General features: G+C 49.8%; 6 protein-coding genes across 6 annotated transcripts; 4 read left to right on the top strand and 2 right to left on the bottom strand.

The window, feature by feature from the left end:
* Positions 1-448: 448 nt before the first annotated feature.
* LTR84_008710 (uncharacterized protein) lies at positions 449-4,477 on the top strand (the record flags this gene model as incomplete). The annotated part of the gene is made up of 2 exons (XM_064852255.1): positions 449-462; positions 517-4,477. The coding sequence occupies 2 exons, from the start codon at positions 449-451 to the stop codon at positions 4,475-4,477; spliced, it is 3,975 nt and encodes a 1,324-aa protein (XP_064701529.1).
* A 1,223-nt stretch (positions 4,478-5,700) lies between these two features.
* Positions 5,701-6,946, top strand: LTR84_008711 (uncharacterized protein; the record flags this gene model as incomplete). The annotated part of the gene is made up of 4 exons (XM_064852256.1): positions 5,701-5,834; positions 5,906-6,310; positions 6,363-6,435; positions 6,500-6,946. 4 exons carry the CDS (start codon positions 5,701-5,703, stop codon positions 6,944-6,946), a joined length of 1,059 nt encoding a protein of 352 aa, XP_064701530.1.
* A 350-nt stretch (positions 6,947-7,296) lies between these two features.
* On the top strand, positions 7,297-8,909 carry LTR84_008712 (uncharacterized protein; the record flags this gene model as incomplete). Its single annotated transcript, XM_064852257.1, has 4 exons — positions 7,297-7,598; positions 7,651-7,787; positions 7,861-8,393; positions 8,472-8,909. The coding sequence occupies 4 exons, from the start codon at positions 7,297-7,299 to the stop codon at positions 8,907-8,909; spliced, it is 1,410 nt and encodes a 469-aa protein (XP_064701531.1).
* Positions 8,910-9,117: 208 nt separating this feature from the next.
* LTR84_008713 (uncharacterized protein) lies at positions 9,118-10,533 on the bottom strand (the record flags this gene model as incomplete). Its single annotated transcript, XM_064852258.1, has 2 exons — positions 9,118-10,373; positions 10,503-10,533. The coding sequence occupies 2 exons, from the start codon at positions 10,531-10,533 to the stop codon at positions 9,118-9,120; spliced, it is 1,287 nt and encodes a 428-aa protein (XP_064701532.1).
* A 972-nt stretch (positions 10,534-11,505) lies between these two features.
* Positions 11,506-14,340, bottom strand: LTR84_008714 (uncharacterized protein; the record flags this gene model as incomplete). Its single annotated transcript, XM_064852259.1, has 1 exon — positions 11,506-14,340. The coding sequence occupies one exon, from the start codon at positions 14,338-14,340 to the stop codon at positions 11,506-11,508; it is 2,835 nt and encodes a 944-aa protein (XP_064701533.1).
* Positions 14,341-17,928: 3,588 nt separating this feature from the next.
* Positions 17,929-19,716, top strand: LTR84_008715 (uncharacterized protein; the record flags this gene model as incomplete). Its single annotated transcript, XM_064852260.1, has 1 exon — positions 17,929-19,716. One exon carries the CDS (start codon positions 17,929-17,931, stop codon positions 19,714-19,716), a length of 1,788 nt encoding a protein of 595 aa, XP_064701534.1.
* Positions 19,717-21,418: the final 1,702 nt, after the last annotated feature.

Consider the following 21,418-nt stretch of genomic DNA (forward strand, 5'->3'; position numbering starts at 1 on the left):
CCCTGGTGAATTGATGTGTTTAAGTTTATCAGAGCAGGCTTCCGTCAATACTCTATCGAGGTTGGTGACTCTTGTTTTTCTGTGATGTTGTCGGAGCAGTGAGTCAACAAAAGTGTCAATGTTCAGCCACAGTAATGCCAAGGCTGATATCTCAATTTGGAGTCCGCCAATGGGAGAATGTCGGGAGACACCTAGCAGCTTCTAAAGGCGGCGCTCCTTTCTTCCCAATCTGAGACTAGCACTTTCTAGCGCTCCCTAGTAACACTAACGCGACTGATACTCGATTCCAAATGAAACCCTAGGCTGTCCAGATTGCGCCGCCGATTGCATCAACTTTTTCCAAGGACACCCTGTTCATGGCCACTTCGCCGCCGCCGCCGCATTTGCATTCACGACCATTTTCTAAACGTTTCTGCTCCTCTCGTCGAGCTCTTTATTGACGCTCGCAATGGCGCAGAAAGTGTACGTCTCTCAACACACCGAAATGGCAAAGATAATGTCTAACATACTCGATAGATCCAAATTGGTCGACAACGACCGAATTCAATCCGCAACTCTCCACCATCCTTTACCTATATATTTCAAAACTTATGTTTGGCCCTTCCTCATCCTATGGCCCATTTTCCTCGGGTTTTTTCTCAACGAAGATCTTTACGATGAATACATCGATGGTCCAGAGTGGACTTTCGTCTTTGTCGCAACTATTGTGACCTTACAGTCTCTAGCTTGGCTTGTCACCAAATGGAATGTCAATTTACAAGCGGCATTCACCACTAGCCCTGCCAGTGAAGTCGAGGTCGCAGAGCTGATCAAGGTCGTTCCAGTCGTCAACTCGGGTGCTCCAGCGATTGTCAAGATTGATTACGAAGATGGTAGATGGTCCTTTCTTTTCCAAAAGCGACGATTCCTCTACAACCCTGAGAAAGGGACTTTCGCCCCCTTGGAATATGCTTTAGACGCTGACAAGAAACCCTTGTTGCGCGACTTCCAACTTTCGCAAGGTCTTACTACCGAGAAAGAGATTGAAGATATTCAGAGACATTATGGTGACAATACCTTCGACATTCCTGTGCCCGGATTTGTGGAATTATTCAAGGAACATGCAGTGGCTCCCTTTTTCATCTTCCAGGTCTTCTGCGTGGGTCTATGGCTTCTCGACGACTATTGGTACTATTCATTGTTCACTCTGTTCATGCTGGTGGTTTTTGAAAGCACTGTTGTCTGGCAGAGGCAACGAACCCTGAACGAGTTCCGAGGTATGAGCATAAAACCTTACGACATTTGGGTTTATCGTTCCAAGAAGTGGATCGAGATCAAAAGCGACAAGCTGCTACCGGGTGATTTAGTTTCTGTTGGTCGCACCCAAGACGATTCCGGTGTTGCTTGTGACATGCTTCTCATTGAAGGAACAGCCATTGTTAACGAAGCCATGTTGTCGGGCGAGAGCACACCTCTTTTGAAGGAATCGGTCCTCCTTCGTCCAGGAGATGTTGCTATTGAGCCAGAGGGTCTTGACAAGAATGCTTTCCTTTTCGGCGGTACCAAAGTCCTACAAATTACTCATCCGGCTGCTAGTGATGACATTAAAGACCCCGTTGCAACCGTCAAATCAGGAGTGCCCCCGCCTCCGGATAAGGGAGCTCTGGCGGTTATTTTGAAAACAGGCTTTGAGACTAGTCAGGGAAGTCTCGTCAGGACCATGATCTTCTCAACCGAACGTGTGTCAGCAAACAACGCCGAAGCACTATGGTTCATCTTATTCCTTCTTATCTTCGCTTTGGCCGCTTCAGGGTATGTATGGCAAGAAGGTGTTCGCAACAACAGAAAGCGCTCAAAGTTACTACTCGACTGTATCTTGATCGTGACTAGTGTCGTTCCTCCAGAGCTTCCCATGGAGCTTTCATTGGCCGTCAATACCAGTCTTGCCGCATTGAGCAAATTTGCCATTTTCTGCACTGAGCCATTCCGTATTCCCTTTGCCGGTCGGGTTGATGTCGCTTGTTTCGACAAGACCGGAACACTCACAGGTGAAGACCTGGTTGTGGATGGTATTGCAGGACTCGGACTCGGACAAAAGTACATCAAGGCAGAAGCTGATGGAGCGCAGTCAAGCATCATGAAAGTTCCTGAAGTCGGGATCCATACCACACTTGTTTTGGCTAGCGCTCATGCCCTTGTCAAGCTTGACGAGGGAGATATTGTTGGAGATCCAATGGAAAAAGCGACGCTCAATGCGCTCAATTGGACCCTGGGCAGTAACGACACTCTGTCAAGCACAGCACCATCAAAGTACAAAAAGGCCGTCCCAATCTCAAGTGCTGCTCATGTGGTTCAAATCAAACGTCGCTTCCAGTTCTCGTCTGCGCTCAAACGACAGAGCTCTGTCGCTTTCGTATCTATGACGGATCCCAGAACTGGTCGTAAAGCGAAGGGCACCTTTGTCGGCGTTAAGGGGGCACCGGAGACTATTCAAAAAATGTTGGTCGAAACCCCTCCGTACTATGAGGAAACGTTCAAATACTTTACTCGAAATGGTGCTCGTGTCCTCGGGCTTGCCTATAAGTATCTCTCTACTGAAGCCGAACTTGGTCAAAAACGCATCAATGATCTCAAGCGAGAAGAGGTAGAATGTGATCTTCATTTCGCAGGTTTCTTGGTGCTTCAGACACCACTCAAGGAAGACGCGATCAAAGCAATTCAAATGCTGAACGCAAGCAGCCATCGCGTGGTAATGATTACAGGAGACAATCCTTTGACGGCAGTTCATGTGGCAAAGCAGGTGGAGATCGTCGACCGGGACACCCTGATTCTAGATGCACCTGAACACGACGATTCTGGCAGCAAGCTTGTCTGGCGTAGTGTTGACGAAAAGACTATCATTCCTGTGGATCCTACCGCGGACCTCGATCCACAAATTCTCGAGCACAAAGATCTATGTGTCACTGGATATGCTTTGGCCAAATTTACTGGACAAAAAGCCTTCCTCCCTTTGCTCAGACACACATGGGTTTACGCACGAGTTTCACCAAAGCAAAAAGAGGAGATTCTGATCGGTTTGAAAGATCTGGGCTATACTACACTGATGTGTGGTGATGGTACTAATGATGTTGGTGCCCTCAAACAAGCACACATCGGAGTCGCTCTCCTCAATGGTTCACAGGACGATCTCAATCGAATTGGAGAACATTTCAGAACGACCAAGATGAAGGAGATCTACGAGAAGCAAGTCAGTGTGATGAAACGATTCAACCAGCCTGCTCCTCCTGTACCGATCGGTATTGCCCATCTGTATCCTCAAGGTCCAAGCAATCCACACTATGAAAAGGCCGTCAAAGCATTTGCTGAAAGACGAGGACTCAATTTGGAGAATGGTGATGCTGAAAATGGCGAGATCGAGACCATTACCTCTCCAGGTGCCCAGGCCCTCCAGCAAGCGAACTCCAATCTCACTCCTCACCAACGTCGTCAACAAGAAGCATCACAGAAAGCCGCAGGTTGGGCCGATAAGTTCACATCCGCCATGATGGAGAACGAATTGGATGACAACGAACCACCAACCATTAAACTGGGTGACGCGTCAGTCGCAGCGCCCTTTACCAGCAAGCTTGCCAACGTCATCTCCATCCCCAACATCATCCGTCAAGGCCGATGCACATTGGTGGCAACCATTCAAATGTACAAGATTCTCGCTCTGAACTGTCTCATTAGCGCATACAGTCTGTCAGTCATTTACCTCGCAGGCATCAAATTTGGTGACGGACAAGTAACCATCTCCGGCATGATGATGTCGGTCTGTTTCCTGTCGATCTCACGCGCCCGACCGGTCGAAGCCCTGTCCCGTGAACGCCCCCAACCCAACATTCTCAACGCTTACATCCTCGGCTCCGTCCTCGGGCAATTCGCTATCCACTGCGGTACGCTCATTTACCTGTCTCGTGTTGTGTACTCGATCGTCCCACCCTCGGACGAAGTGGACCTAGAAGGCGAATTTGAGCCCTCTCTCCTCAACAGCGCCGTCTACCTAATGCAACTAATCCAGCAAGTTTCCACCTTCGCCATCAACTACCAAGGACGGCCCTTCCGTGAATCCATCCGCGAAAACCGCGGCATGTATTGGGGACTCCTGGGCTGCACGTTCGTTGCCTTCTCCGGGAGCACAGAGTTCCTGCCCGAGCTCAATGACAAACTACGTCTCGTGCCCTTCACCTCTCAGTTCAAGTGGACGCTAACGACGCTGATGATCGTGGACTTTTGTGGATGTTGGCTCGTCGAGCAGGTGTTCAAACGCGCGTTCAGCGATTTCAGACCCAAGGATATTGCTATCAAGCGGCCTGACCAGGTCGCAAGAGATGATAAGCGGAAGCAAGAGGCGGCCGAGAAGGCAGAGAAGGAACGTATCGAGGCCATTGAGAAGAAACGCGGCGTTCACAACAATACTGCGCCCGCGCCATCGGCGATCAAGGCTGAACGGAAATGAATATGACGATGGAAGGCTGTTTCGAGTACAGGTGTTTCGCGGTGGCATCTTGTTGAGTACAGGATTTGCTCTCGCTGGTTCACCTGTACCCTCCCTAGCGTAACCTGCCTGGATTCATTTCCCCTAACTAGACGCATTTGCATGATCTCTGGAGTTATTGTTGATAATAGAAGGCTCTCAATAGTCTTGGCGTTAAGATGCATGACATGTGATTTCCACTATACCACCTGCCTGGACATTACCTGACTCAGTAATGACTCTCAGCTTTTGAACTGGCAGTGGCAGTGGGGATAATGTATTTTCCGGATGACACTGGATAGACTGTCTCGGCTGATCTCGGGATCATCCGGGCGTCGCTGGCAGTCCGGGGTTGATCAGTCTTCCCTCAGAAGAGATAGTCCAGGATTGATCCAGAACATGGAACAACCCCATATTGACATTCATTATTCAATGGGAGTATCTAGAATTCTGGCGTTGGCATATGCAGCACGACTTGAGCCTCGTGGAACGCAGATAATTGTTCTAGAACTGTAGAACAACGGTGGAAGAAGCCTCAAGCTCGGTGTTTTCGGGGAGGGGACACCGAGGCACTTGGATGGACGAAACCCTTTGATCCATTGCCTGTGGTTCGGGTGATTCAGGAAGACGAACAACACCGAGTCTGGGCACTGCACCAAAAAAAAACTGGACGCTTGTTTCCCCATGACGCTCGCCCCATTGCCATTTGCCGCTGTGTCATTTTGCCCCTCGCCCCTCAGTCCGTTCTTTCTGGACTGTCAATAATGGGTATCGTCGGATCAGTTCAGATTGCGGAGTACCTCCCTCGTACACAACTATCCTTCCACTGTGATTCCTCTTAGTGTATCAGACGTCCACTGGTGTCAATGGCTACGGAATCTGTTCCTACCCACGAAAATGGGGCTTCGGGATCTCATACAGCTTCAGTTTTCTTCTCTCAACAACTGACTGGTTCTCTTTCTGATAGATAACAGCCGTTTTCTTCCTCTCCCTCTGATTCTTCTCGTTGCTCTCCTTCATTTCCTGCTTCATCTGTGTCTGCTTGGTTCCCGTGACGAAACCCCGATTTTCCCCAATCCGACATTCCTTCCTCTGACGTCGGTTCCTCCATTCTGCCGAGGGACTTGAAACCAATATCATCGTCGTGTGCTTGACTCTAAACTTCTCCCTGAGATTAATCCAGTTGAAACCCAGTTGAAATCAACATGGCTACCAACGGAAACTCCAATGGTCAAAGCACCGGCACTGGCACAGAGAAGATCAATACCGATATTATTACCCTCACCCGGTTTCTGACGGAAGAGCAAGCAAAGCACAAGGAAGCCACTGGTGACTTTACGTGAGTTGACCCTCAAGAGCTGTGATTTCCCAGAGACGGGGGAACCATTCATTCTGACATATCTCTCACAGATTACTGTGCCATGCCCTCCAATTCTCTTTCAAATCTATTGCCTATTACATCCGACGAGCGACCTTGATCAACCTGACCGGTCTGGCCGGATCTTCCAATACCACCGGTGACGACCAAAAGAAACTCGATGTCATTGGAAATGATCTTTTCGTGGCTGCTATGAGAGGCTCCGGCCGCTGCAGGGCAGTGGTTTCAGAGGAGGAGGATGAGATCATCTATTTTGATGAGAGCCCAGATGCAAGATATATTGTGGCCTGTGATCCAATTGACGGCTCCTCAAATCTTGACGCTGGTGTTTCTGTCGGTACCATTTTTGGAATCATGAAGCTCCCAGACAGCACTATTGGACGCAAGCCTACAGTGGAGGATTTGCTTATGCCTGGTACTGAGCTACTGGCTTCCGGGTGAGTGGACAGAGGGGGAGATATGCTGTATTTCTGCTGACAACCCTTCTAGATTCACCATGTACGGAGCCTCAGCACAACTAGTCATTACCATGAAGGGCGGTACTGTCAACGGCTTCACTTTGGTAAGCCAAGGAATACGATTTTCCTACGTCAAAGAAGATTTCCACTGACCTTTTAATTTTTCAGGACAATGCTCTCGGTGAATTTATCTTGACTCATCCAGACATGCGCATCCCATCCAAGCGTGCCATCTATAGTGTCAACGAAGGCAACTCACTATACTGGACCGACAAGACGAAAGCCTACTTTGAGTCCTTGAAATATCCTGCCAAGGAGGGAGGCAAGCCATACTCGGCTCGATATATCGGGTCCATGGTTGCTGATGCCTACCGAACACTTCTATATGGAGGCATGTTCGCGTATCCTGCCGATAAGAAGAGTCCAAAGGGCAAGCTCCGAATTCTGTATGAATGTGCGCCTATGGCTATGGTGATGGAAAATGCTGGTGGTAAAGCTGTTGACTCTAACATGAAGCGAATGATGGAGGTCGTACCACAAGGTATTCACGATCGATCAGGGATCTTTATGGGCAGCCCTGAAGAGTTGGACAAAGTTATTGAGGCACACAAGTGAAGTGTTTGAATGGAATGTTCTTGTTCTAGCATTTAGTGTTCGTGGGGAACCTGCAAGGTGGAATGGGAATTGATGAAAAATCCCATCCGAGCCCAAAAAAATATAACAATCGAGAGCGGGAGGGGAGCATCATCGACATGCCTGAGTCTGGCATGAAGGTATGAGCACAGGGCATGAAAAAGGAGTTGAGTCGAATGGTTGGTCTGTACTGCTAGTATTTATCCCTTCGCCATGGGGTTTTTTGGAACTGTCGAGATACCAAAACTGACACCCTGATTATCACCTTACAATTTACAAGCCACAAAAATCCACAAACAATTGAACTCCAGGCTCGAAGTCAATCCCCTATCATGGCTTACCTTCATGCTATCCTCATACTGACATGTCTACTCACCCACCTCGCAGTAACTCAACCAAACAACGCAGCGCCCGCCATCCATCTCCCACTGACCAGACGAGGAAATCGTTTCTCCCGACGTGAAACAGCCAACCTGACATATCTGGCAGACATCTTACAAGCTGTTGAAGCCAAGTACGCTTCCAGCTACCGTGAAGTCGATGGGAATCGTTTGGTACGGCGTTGGCGACTGAAGGACAATGACGATGAGAATGACCCTCACTTGATTGATGTCGCTGGTCACCCGAATCGTTGGTGCGCGGACTCGGGACGATTCTTGAACGGATTTGACCTGACCGTGCTACAGGTATACGCATCTCAAAGTGGGTGAGCCGCCGCAGGACTTGGAGGTGGAGCTCGACATGTTGAGTCCGGATTTCTACACCGTTGTTACCACGAGTGAGAGAGGGTCTGCATATAATGCTTCTGGTTCGAGATCTCACGGTAGGCAATGGAGTGGCTTCACCGTCTCAACGTCTGATACGACTCTAACGTGATCCTCTCTGTACCTGAACAGGTCCGAGCGATGACTCCGTCCACGCCATCTGTCACAATCCCAGCGACGAATTCCACTTCACCAGCAACGACATCACCAGCCCCATCCGTCTAAACTTCCCAATCTGCAGACCATCCAAAGCCTCACGACAAACACTGACCAACTCCGGCACATTCCTCGGCTTCTCACCTCCATCAGAGTTCCTCTCCAAGCTCTCCTCCCCTTCACTACTAGACCAGCTCGTCAACCAAGGCATCCTCAAGCACAAAATCTGGTCGGTGGCCTTACTCGACACAGAAACCGGCATCCTCAGCCTCGGCGGCACGATCGCACGGGAAGTCGAGGAGACCAAGATCCGCGTGGAGACGGAGCTGAAGCATTTCGGCGAGTCGATCGCCACGGCCGAATGGGTGACGGCACAGGTCGAGGAGCAGATGAAGTCGGCCATGCCCATGGCCTCGGCCTGGGACGAGCATTTCAAGTGGACAGACGTCCAAGGTGCGGCGGGCTGGTGGACAGCGTTAATGCTGGGTGTGTGGATCAACGGTTCAAAGGTAAAAGGCTTGCAAGCCCTCTGAAGTCAAGCCAGTGTGAAAGTTCCTCCCTGACAAACAATATGTGATGACCGACAGGTCCTCAAGAACCAACCGATCCTCCTCGACGTCAACGTGCCCTTGATCCTCGCGCCCCCTGTCGCCGTGCAACGCTTCTACGCCTCCATCGGCGGCACGAAACGGCTGGCGGCCCCCTACGACGCATTCCACGCGTTCCCCTGCCTCAACCGCGTCAACATCGCGTTCGAGATCGCCGGCTGGAATTTCCCCGCCATGGCGGGCGACGGCACGGCTTCGGATGCGCTGTATGGTCCCGCTGGGGGGAGGTTTAGTCTGGGGAAGCTGGGGGATGGGAGTGGGTATTGTGTTGGTAGTGTTGTCGAGAGTCGTATGGCAGGGCCAGAGTGGAGGGCGAGTGGGTTGAGGGATTTTTGGGTCCTGGGAGAGCCGTTTTTCAGAGGGCTCGGGGTCGTTTTCGATACGGAGAAGGGGAGGGTTGGGGTTAGGAATTATTGACCTTGATTTGATACTGAGGTTGGTTTTGGCTGGGACTGAGTATCTGGCGTGCTGACTCTGGAGTTATTTGCTATGTTCAAGGCGAGAGGTATGAGACCCAGCATAGGGCTGTGATAACGACCTGATAACGACTAGATACAAGATGCCATCAAGACTAGAGTCGACTTTTGTAGCTCCCACATGCGAAAAACGAGAAATGAGAAATCATTCATTTCTGCAATTCACTTGCCTTGGGCAGAATCTTCTCCTTTTCCAGCTCATCCAGCGTCTCAAAGAACGCATCCTTCGTATCGTGATACCCAGTCCACCCCAACTTTCTCGCCTTGCTCATACTGACCACACAGTCATACTCCCTACCCAACAAGAACGTGAGGAACCCCCAGGTCGCCTTGTCCCAGACACTCTGGTCCAGTCCGAACCGATCTCTCAATTCCTCCCATTTCTTCACCACCTCGGGCCTTTGCGCCCACTTCGTCGTGTCGATCTGCTGATGCACGACGCTGTGGTCATCCTTGCCATCAAAGAGACCTTTCAACCCGATCTTATCCGCCTCCTCCGCGATAGGTGGCTTCGTGGGCAACACCGTATGCGCCACCTCGAAGCCGTTGTACCGCTGCTCCTTTGATGATGGCACCTTCAGCTCCGCGCCCGGAAACATCTTCGCAGGGACTTTCGCCCCATATCGCTCAGCAATCGCCGGCCATAGATTCTGCCACGACTCGGTATCGCCGTTGACAACGTTAAACGCTTGGTTCCCGGCTTTGGGCTCCAGAGCCGCCCAGGTACAGAACTCGGCATGCAGTTTGGCGGACGTCCAGCAATTGAAAGCCAGGTAATTGATCAGATTGCCTGGGAAAACGAGTTCTCGCTCCGGCAGACTCGCCGAGATGCTGGCATACAAGCCCAGCGCGGTCGCGAGATTCATGAAATTCGCCCGCGCAACCCCAATCACGTCCTGGGGATACGTGACAACCCAATCCCACTTCTCACCGTCACCCTCGTCCTCGACCGCATCTCTCAGAATCCGCTGCAGCGTATAATAGAAATTCGGCGGCCAGTCGCCTCCCTCGAGCCACGGATCAGTCTCGTGCATGGGCTGCTTCGCCCGGCCCAGGTGCACGCCATACTGCTTGAGGCCGTTGACCAGGACAAGGCGCTTGAGGTGCTTGATCTCGCCCGTGGCGCGCAGCGCGGACAGGAAGTTGCGCAGCATCGCGCCGTTCACTTCGGCGGCTTCGCCTTCATCGTCGCGTGCGAGGTACGCGCAGAAAAAGACGTATTCGCCAGTCACGGAAGCCAGGGAGTCTTTCATCTCCGACGCGCTCGATTGTAGGTCGAGCGTCTTGTGCGTGATGCGCGAGTCCGAGGCCGTTGATGCTTGCGACCGGCTTAGCGTGGTGATTTGGCTCCATTTTGGTGTTGTCGACGAGAGGAGGTGTTGTACTATGGCGTGGCCGGTGATGCCTGGGTAGGGAACGGTTTAGCTTGGTTTTCAGATGGGGTTGGATCATTGTCGTTGAGGTGAGTTTGAAAGACTGGATAGCTAGCTTGCTAGATGTCTCTGTTTCAGAGGCTGAGGAGAGCGTCACGTACCTGTGGCACCAGTAACTATGGCTGTGGGCATCTTGAAGTCGGGGATGAGAATGTTCTTCCGTTCAGAGTACCTGGACGAGTAGATAAATGCAGTTGGTAGGAAATCAGGAGAAGAAGTCACAAGAACTGCATTTATTTCGTATTTCTTTATCACAATAACGAACCGTTCGTATGCATTCTCGACTTTCCATGATGAAGATTAAATGCTCTTCACTACGCTCACCTACATGCATGATCACATAACAGGTAAGGAAGGTTCAAAGAGCCGAACCTAAAGAATGACGTCTCGATCCGGCGAGTCAGCGACTCAGGAAGTCTTGACGGATCCAGCGATCGTCAAGCTTACGAAGTGACGAACGATGTATGGTCCACCCGGGTGATCTGATCTGCGCGCTGGCCACGCGCGGGTTTCGGTTTCCGAGGAGTGGGATACGAGTTCCTTGCTTAACACTTCGGGAGGGTGAAGGATGAAAAGTGTGCGACATGTGCGACGCGTGGAGCGGATGATGGTTGATATGAGGCTTACTAACATGTCAACTCTAGTGCTGGGTGTAGGTTACTAACGTGTGAGGAGCGGCTGGCTTTCCATGTTGAGTGATTCCGGGGGATTTCCCAGGGGATATGGCCCCGCGGACTGGCTGATGGAGGGATCCATGGCCCGTATCTTATAGGTACACTAATGTGCATGTAAATGTACGGACGATTGACTCAGCTGGTGGGTCAAGTACCCATCGACACAGGTCAACGACAAGGGAATCGGACCGTCGTGGTCATTCATGGTAGCAATTGCAGGAAAATTGAGGGACTATGGAGGCAGAACTCCATCCCCTTGGAGAGGTGGGTGGGTATCATTTTGTATCCCATTTCCTGCTATACATTGAAAGTATCGCTTCATTCAATCATCAATAGATATCTCTTTCCAGATATCTCTACCACATCAAGATTCGCTCAACAAGACCATATGAATTGGGTCCATAAACCTCATTCCGAGTTCCATTTCAATCTATTCAGCCGCCTGGACTAAGTCATCCCAACCACCCAGGATCTCAAGATCAGCCTTGACCTGGGCTTTCTTGTCTTGTAATACTCTACCCAAAGACTCGAACCACTGTTCTTCGATCATCGTCACCTGCTGTTTCAGCTCGGCAGTTGCCTCTGCTTCTTCCTTGTCGCGTGTCTCTCGTGGATCCTCGGTTGGGAGGTTGTTGGTGTTGTTTTGTGCTTGACACGCTTCTGCTGCTCGGCATCGCGCTTTCAACACTCCGAGTTTCACTTCGTGAAGAAGACAGTTCAGGTTGACTTGTGATTCGATGAATTGGTAGGTCGATTTCTCGGCATGGTCGAGGAGTGTGTACAGGTATTGTTGTGGGAACTCGACATAAGATGGGTTTTCTTCATACTCTGCTTGTGGGATGGCAATGGCTCCGGCAGGGATATCACCATCAGGCAATCTTTGAATCAAATCGAGAATGCTCGGCGCAATATCCCAGAACGCCGAGGACTGCAATTCAACCTCTTGTGCAACATGCTGTGACACCATCTGGCATAACGTTTGATATCGTGAGACAGATTCTTCCCGGAATATTCTCTTGCGTTGTAAGCTATCCCGGTGGAAGAATTCCTCCGTGTCTCTGATCTTCTCGAGGTGTGAAACTTGGTGGTAGGGCAGCAACACAATAGCCTTATACTTCTCATTCCGTTCACTGAGAAGATTGAAGATTTCTTGGTGCGCATGCTCTCGGGTCTCAAATAACCATTTGAGCTGTGTCAAATATTCCAGAATTTCCGGCATAGCATCTCCTTCCTGTTGAGGTCGATCCAGGTTCTGCTCTTGGGTTTCCGCGACTAGTTTTTCGGTCAATTCAGCTATACCAGTGGTGAGTTGTTCAACTCGCGCATTCAACATGTCATGCATCGGATTGATCATCACATCTTGTAACGTGTCGAATTCCGCTTGTAAGCAGACTTTCTCCTGCCTGTTCTCATCCAGCTTCAATGCTTGTTCCGCTTCCGCTGCTTCAGCATAAGTGAGGCTTCCATCACTGATCTGTGCATGTATATTCGTTTTAAATGTGTGCTGTCCTTCTCGAACTTTTCGTTTGTGCTCTATTCGCAATGCCTCCACACTAACATTATACCGAGATCTCCGGTCCTCCAACTCTGTCAGATCGCTGAGTGTTCGTACCAAATTCCGCGAAGCTGCCAGTTTTGGATGACTGTTGTTTACAGCAGGATAGTGACGTGGATAAGGTGGAGGAAGTGTTATAAAGCGAGAAATGTCCACAGCTTGAGGGCTCATCGGAAAGCTTGATGATCGGTCCATATACAGAATAGGTTCTTCATCTTCATATATCCCAAATGTATCCGGATCCACTTTTTCCTGAGCATATCCGCCTCCATTTTCAACAATTTGATCAAGCTGTGTTGGAGTTGCAGCTTCCGAAAGAACTTCTTCAACAGAGAGTGCTGAGAGTCCCATATATTTCGATTCTCTTTTAGAACGTTTCAGTTTTCGCGCCCCACCAATTGCTTCAGAATTACTATCTGCCGTTTGCGATTGCCACCAACGACTTGCAGTACGTCCACGAGAGCTGGCTTCGTCATTACTCATGCTTGCGATTGGTGACAGGGCTGGGCGATAATCTTTCCACCATGCGGTTTCTGGTCGTTGAGGAGGATCAATTCGAAGGCCATGCATTGAAGCCCGCTCTTTGCTTACAGGGGGACTTTTCAAGGCTTCTTCACTATTGTTGGAGAGTAACGCATCGAACAATCGTTGGCTGCCTGCATTGGCCTTCAGGGTGCCATCCGTGAATGGTCCGGGATATCGTGCTCTTCTTATTGTGGCCTCTGATGCAATAAATTGTGCAAAGAGTTGTAGCCGCTCCAAATCGCTGCTAGCCTGGCTTTCCCGCACCAAGAATTGATGGTGGCGGTTTACAGCATCCGTTATGAACGAGTCTACTTCATGAAGTAGGTCTGATACCGAGGAGGCTGTTGATGGGAGTACACTGTGAGCTGATGCTGGATTTTTCTGGCTCAGTGGGGGTGTTGGAAGAGATTTGGGTGGGAAAACCGGGGTAGCAACTCTCGGACTGAAGGGGTTATTAGACTTCAGGGCTACTTGTGTTGGATTGGACGTTTGATCATCAACTGATGTTTGCGTTGTTCGTCTACTAGAAGTCATTGCTCGTCGGCTTGATTCTGGACTCATTGCTGGGATCCGAGAGTCTATAGTAGGGGATTGATCTGGACTAAATCCTGTCGGGCTCACAGCATCTGACCATGGGTCTGTCTCGATAGTGAGTGCGCTCCAGTCCGTTATTGGTCCATCGTACATACTCCGTCGGTGCTTGCGTCGTTCCAAGAGACCCTTTGCAGACGAAACCCGAAGAGCGGCACTTCGACTTAGGCCTGCCTGAGCAGAACCTCCATTCTCAAGGTTTGAAGTTTCAATGTGCAGTGGTGCTGCTTTGGAACTAGATCGTGAGGTTGAGCCATCTCGCCAATTTGCTGGGGTTGCTGGGAGTGGGCTTAATAATGGTGCCCTTAATGGAACCCGGTGCGATGGTCGACTGCTTTGACCAACGGTTTGAGACGGCCCGTTGTTCTTCACACCGCCAGTACTTTGGGATCTCGATGTTGGTGGAGGTGGTCCTGGTGGAGGACCGGGTAATGGCATCCCTGGATGCCAGCCTCTTTGCCTAGATGATGAGCGCGAAAACGAACTTTCAACGCTCTGGCTAGATGATCCATGAGAAGATACGGCACCGGCGGAAGCCGCTCTTCTTGCTGCTGGTGGACCTGGATAAGGCCCAACATGTGAAGTGCTTGCCATTGAATGTGAAGAAGTGTACGAGGACTGAGCGATCCCAGTAGCTATCGACAGGCTGGTAGGTGGTAACGACTGCCTGGTGACACCCAGAGACGATGCTGGTCTAGGTTCTGCAAGTTGGGTAGTAATGCTGAGGTGGGTAGGTCGAGCTTCGAAGCTAGTAATTCGAGGGGCAGGAGTAGTCGTATACGGAAGACCATTTGAGGGATTCAAGGCATGTCCACAGTCTGCCAACAAAGATGAGCCTGTATTCAGTGGTGATACGATTGTACTTGTAGGAGTATTCATTTGAGACGGAGGTTCTCCTGTAAATGTTGAGTCTGCAGGAGACATGGTCGAACCCGCACTCGTACAGGCGACGCCGTCCCGAGGAGGTGGTCCAGAGTAAGGGGGAGGAGGACTGGACACCCCAACTATATGGTCATGAGATATGTTCAATAGTGGTTTTTGGGTCAAAGTATACCTTCTGCCTCATTGCCATGGCTCTCAATCATCGATGCCCGCCGACTGCCTCCCACCCATTCCCTAGGATTGTACGGAGCATTGTAGTTCGCCGGCACCCTTGAAGCCATGGGAACTGTACTTCGTGGGCTTGGTATAGGCGATTGAGCGTACGAGGAGGAAAGCGGTCCGTACAATGAAGTAGTGGAGGCTGGTGTCTGGGTCGGTGGACCTCGAGGGGATGGAAGATTGGTGTTCAGTAACGGCGGATATCCAGGCCGCACGGGCGAGGCTTGAGACTGACCATCCCTAAGAGGCGGAGGAGGAGGAAGAGGAGGAGCGAGGGCGACGGACAGTCTTTGTGGATATTGTGCTTGTTCAGCGGTAGGCCACGGTCGGCTTTTCAAACATCAGCTGTTGATAGAAACAGCTTCGGAAGGGAACATGAACATACGCAGACATTGCAGCAGGTTCCAAGGCATTCATCCAATGATACGATTTAGGTTGGAGGGCTAAGCGCCCAGGCGGATCATATCACATTGAACGAGGCTTCGGGCATGGTGCCTTGTTTAGAAAAGTTGATCGAATTCTCTTGAAACACAGACACGAGGTACCGACTTGATCAACGGCGCCATCAACAGAGAGGTGAATGAAAATGGAAAGGCTGGAATGTGATGAAAGAAGGACCAAAATAATCAAGATGAGCGTAAGAGGAAGTGGACATGTTAGGGCGTTCTATTCTTTGCCATTGAGTATGCAACTAGAGGAGTCGAGGGACATGAGAGGGACCCGAGTACCCCAGCCGGAGAATAGTAAACAGCCTAGCGAGACTGAGATCATGAGGATTGGATTGAATCGTTGACAAGAGGGCATGGCACGCAGCTAGAAGCGGGAAGGTGTATCTGCAGGTCAAGACTGTTTGATTGAGTTGATGATATTGTCAGGGCGGCTATTTTGAAAGTAGTTGACCAATCGTGGTGGAAGTGGGATGTTCCTTGCGGTGATCCAAATAAAGATACAATTGCTCGATCACGTGGCGGCTCTTACTGTATTGAGATTGGCGTCTGGGACTACCGCCAAGCTTTCACGTGATCTCCAAAATTGGAGAAGGCAAGTGCAATCCACTGCGCTACTGCATTTCTTCCAAATCCACTGCACTAAACAACTTTTTCCTCTTCTCCTTGTACCACAGAGAACAACTCATGTTTTACACGGTTTCATGCGTAGCATTCAGCTATGCAGCTTATGGGCCTGAGAAATCGTGTGTATCATGATTAACGCTCTTCCTCTCATCCTCTCCAATGTGTGGCTCTGCAACCGTTGGTCAGCTGAAGAGTCCAGAGTTGTCCGACACACTTTTGGCTGCGGACCTTCGACTTTTACAGCAAACCCGGTGCTAAGAGAAGCAAAGAGCTAACAAGAAGAGACAGTATGGGCTTTGAGAATACTCACACATGGTACGTTTTCCCCTGCCATCACGAGAATCACAAGAGTCATCTCAAGTGATGAATCCGCATACCGCAACAAACTAGAGTCTTTGACCCTCAGGGGAATGAAACTCGCACTTGCAAGCACGTCAGTCTGAATAATAGTCGACCCTCATTTTCATCATGCCACGCTACATTCGAGGTGCGTCTTGCTGACGAGAACAGCAGTTAGGACCCTGCTTGAGATTACCATCAATGAAAAGCCGCGCCTTTGAGTGCCACACGAGCACGACCCAATATGACCTCAACGAAGCCTTCCTATGGTACGTTCATCAACTTCTCCTGCTCCCATACCTTCTATGATGACTTTTCGAATATTACATACGCTGGAAATTACCGGCTGAGACCTTCGGGTTGTTGAAGATATTCAATGGCTATATCTGATCACGATTCCTTTCGCAATCCCACTTATCTCAGGTACTTTGTTGGGATCAGAAGCTGACTCCTCCAAAGTAGACTATGACCCACGGTATGCAAACCCACTCTGAAGATGGCGACCTCTATGATGAATGGCACTGGGCTCCGACAGTCTATCATGGCTGGTCTTGATGGATATGCCCTTTTGTGGCAGGCCTAGAAAACCTCGCCCTCTGATTGGCCTTGCTTGATCTCATCCCCTGTCGGTATTACATGGCCCCATACTGACAGAAGATTGCTGCAGCTGAAGCTCAGTTGTGTCCGACGAGGGTTTCCTTAGCCAATGGTAGGCTCAACCCAATCTCCTTCCGCCTTCTTTCTATGATGATTCCCATCTAGATGACGAGTCTTATTCCAGCATTGCTGATGCAGAGACACATCCAAATACCATTCATGCCTTCTGAATCTGAACAATCAAGCTTGTACTCCTGAACTAGTTGCGAACTTGTGCTGACAAGTATTCCCAGTGGATTTGAAATTGTCTGCTCGTGGTAGGTAAAATACGCTCGAGTTTCCTGTCCTTCATGATGAATCGACACTACAAAGACAAGCATATGTCCAAGTTGATCTCGATCGACCAAGACGAGACTGTCCGCCTGAATACCCTCATATTTCGGCTATCTTCGTGACATCTGAGCGAACCCCAGCTGATATATCTCAAAGAGTAGTCGCTTTGGGTAGTTAGTTTGTTACTGGGTAAGTTCAATTAACCCCATATCTATTCCTTTGCCTCTGCACTTTTTATGATGATTTATTCTATTATCACGACGGTCACCGTAGCTACGGCTTTGACGACCACAGCCTGTGACAGGGCTTAGATCTGAACCCTTTGCGTACATTCACATGCATTTCTATCATTGCGTCGCGGATTCACTTGCTGACCTGGAATGCAGAAACAGTATTTAGTCTATCACATGCATGGTTGTCCAGCCGATCTGATCTTTTCGCGACCATAATATAACTATGAACTACCAGTACTTTCCTCGTCATTTCTTTTCACTTTCGTCTCCACGTTGGTACTATCTGGAGGTGTTTTCCTTCGCCTTGTTTACTTGCCTTTGAACATCTTACTTCCTCTGCTTCATGGTGGTCCCTCTGGATTATCTTGGATAATTCTCAAGTCGTATCCAGACACATTCACATCATCCTTCTGTCGTTCCTCTGCTTGGCGCCACTTCATCTTCCAACCCACCCGAGGTATGCACTTGTTACTTTGAGTAGCAAAGTACATGCCACAACCTGAACAATGCCTTACTCGAAAGCTAAACTGCAGCATACATTGCGCATCTTTCGAAAGCTCAAGGACGACGGCCCTGCCTGGTTACCCAGCAACGAGCAAAGACATCTGCGTGATGATTACAACTTCCGCCAGATATCGAGTTCAAGGGCTGTCAAACATGTGAGCCTCTTTTTGGAGGAGAACTCGTCTTCAGATGATCTTGACGAATATAATCCTTCTCTTACTAAACGCAAACGAAGATTGGCACGGGCAATTGCATCAGAACGTCTCCCAAAGAAGGCTAAGCGACAGGTGCAGACGAGCACAGGAAGTTCTCAGGCAGAATCCACTGGTCCTGGTCCCGATACTGGTTGTGTCTTCAGTACTCCCTCTAGTCATGGTGATAACAAGAAGCTGCAAAATGTTAGCAAACCTAACACAAGCCGCTTCTATCTTGACAAACTTGATGAAGAAGCAGCAAAGATCGACAACCAGGGCGGACGACGACTACGAAATGACAAGTTCATTTTAGACAAAGACAAATCTGCAGCCAACAAGAAATGTATGGCTTGTACGCTTTCCAAATCCCGTTGCGTCAGAAAGAAGAACAATGAGAATTGCTGCACACGCTGTGCCACGGAACAAATTGAGTGTATTAAGGTAGATCAGGCTGTCAAGCAGCTAGTGCAGCCTGTTGCTCAAGATTCAGATGGTGAAGTGATCAGAGAGACGATCGAACTGCCCATCCCAGATGCTCAAGCATCCACCTCGACTATACCAAATGGACCCTTGCCATCAGCCCGAGCATCAGACTCGTTGCTATCCAGAAGGGGACCAACACCAATTCAAACATCAAGCTCAGTTTTCCCTGCCCCATTGCCCACACCATTGCCCACACCGTTCCACGTGTCACCTTCATTCAAACCTCATCAGCCTCCAACACCAAGCCAAGTCATCAGAAATCATGCTGCTTCACTTCGGTCACCGCCGACGAGCTATCAGGCCGGAAACTTTTCTTTTGGCTCGGCATTGGGAAACTCTCGAGAGAGCGCAATTCTTTTGGACTGCTCGCCATCTCCGGATGTATCACCTGCGTCCTCACCATTGCCCCATGAGAATCTGGCTGGAAGACAGATGACTATTGTTACAACCTGGGCACACCCCATCAATTTCAATCATAAACCAACCCCAACAGACCCATGCCATTTCTGCTCCGATTTTCGGTATGGCATTTTTGGATATGGTGAATTAGAAGTTGGTGTGATTAAATATCGAGACAGTCCTAGTTATGAGGAACTTGGTAACGGACATCGATCAACCCACGATGGGCCGACAAAGATGTGCATCAAATGCACTCTAAGCCGCATCTACATCTCTTCCTGCAAAGTCCACTCCATCATACAGTATGCCAGGCGTGCTAAGGACCTCGAAGAACAGTATGGTGCTCAATTGGCCTCGGCAGACTGGGTGCCAGAATTTCCGACTCTCAAGGCTGGTGTTCTTCGAACATGCTCGCTCTGTCACGCACCGGCATACTTTCGATGCAATGCAGATCAGTGTCGTGACAAAGTTGGCAGAGTATTGACAGGGCTCAGAGGCAAAGGAGTCGGATGCGGTCTCATGCTGTGTGACCGGTGTGCCCCACAGGTCCAGAAGGATGGTATCTTGAAGAGGGCATCGATTGACGATCTGGACGGGTTTGATCCACGGAGGAAGCAGAGGGCCGATGTCGACTTCCTCTTCCCTGGAAGTCTCCTACATGAAGCCTTCAGAGAGATCACTTCGACTTCCGCCTCACGAAAGAACGTAGCATAATATGAAAGCAAGGAAGAGGGAAGATCCTATGATGCCTCGAGCGGAAACGAGACACAGCGACTCTTCGTTGGGAGACGGATTTGGTCAAGCAAACTTGGGAGGAGAGCACAATACAGGAACCTGGAAAAAGTTTGCAGGTTGGATTTGGAAAGCTATACAGATGGTGCTGGCAGTTCTTCGTTCCTTTCTATTTCGTGTTGAAAGAGCTTCTCGTTCTACTTTCATCCCATTCAAGTGACGATACTTGCCTAAAATGCATTTGTCTTTCAAGGCGGCTTTGAGGGTCAAGTTGGGGTTGGAGACAAGTCCGTCCAAAGTGCTGGTATTCTCTCGTTCTTTTTTAGTGCAACTCAAAAGTCAGTCATTTTGCTTCCATAGCCAGGGACACAGCAGATGTCAAAATTCGTCGATCAGCAAACTGCCTCTATCTGTGAATTTCGTCGAGCCTTGGTCACGTCTATCCTTGTAGGAGGAGCCCCGTAAGTACCTGCATTGGCGAGTGATTTACAGATTCTCTTACTCTCCTGGGCCCAGTTGCTTTTCACTCGTTATTCAGATCGCAGGATGCAGAAAATCCTACAATGATAGTATTTTCTCGTCATGATTGTTACATACTCGCATACTGTATTGTGCTGCACTGCGCAATCTTGGTGTGACAAATTGATTGATACACATGCAAAATGGCGGCAGGCGATGTTTAGCGTCGATAAGAAGAGCCTCTCGGGGCCTTACGATAAGCAATTGGATCAGATCGTGAGCAGCTCGCTCGCCCGTATGGGAATTGCGTGCGTAGATTTAGAAAAATCCAATCCCATTAACGGCGGATTCATTCTTTTTTGAACAAGTCCATAGAGTTCTCAACATACTCAGGGACCGAGTGAAAAACCTGTCAAAGAAAGGCGACCTCCAAAAGAGGCCGATCAGAAAATAGCGCCGTTGACACCAGTCTATTGGTAGCTTGCTGGCTCACCGACAAATCAGTCTGCCGCTCCTCACGCTACGCCGCCACGATATTCAGATATTCACGGATTCTTCTGTCACTTTTTTGAGCTAAGGCAGGCAATCGATCTGGACGACGGAGGAGAAGGAGAACGTGTGCCTTTTGGTCGTTGATCGGATGTCGCACTTTTGACCTCAACAGTGAGCGTCACGACAACACGTTCTGAGTTTGACTAGATATCGATAGGACGCTTCACTGTGAACAACTCCTACCGCTCAAGCCATACCTGTGGAGGACCTCTCCAATTATTGGCAGACTCTCGGTAGGGCAGGGCAGGCTTATTATTAGGGAGGCACGCTTAACGAGCAACACCCCACGCCACAAAGCCACAGCCAGATCCAGGTACCTCCGGGCGACTGCAGACCCAGCTCTCCGGGTGCGAGAGCCTAACCGCAGGCATGAGCTTTGTGCAGTCAAGCCCTCTGTCACTGTTGAACCGAAGTTCGCTGAACCGGCTTCTTCAAACCGATGTGAGTAATACACGTCTTTTCTTTTTCTGTTCGACTGCTTTTGCTGTGGTTTTTGTGTTTGTTTTGCCGTTTTTGAACCTCGTCGCATGAGATTTCCCGGCCGGTGAATGGGAAGAAACCGGCTCTGGACTGTGAGGGTCACATGGCATATCAGCCAATTCTCGTTCCCTGTTCGGTCCGTTTTTTTTCATGGGACTGGAATGTGCACTTCATGTGCCTCAGGAACACCGTA

Source organism: Exophiala bonariae (genome assembly GCF_035927105.1).
Source record: "Exophiala bonariae strain CCFEE 5792 chromosome Unknown scaffold_33, whole genome shotgun sequence".
In the NCBI taxonomy this organism is placed as follows: Eukaryota; Fungi; Ascomycota; class Eurotiomycetes; order Chaetothyriales; family Herpotrichiellaceae; genus Exophiala; species Exophiala bonariae.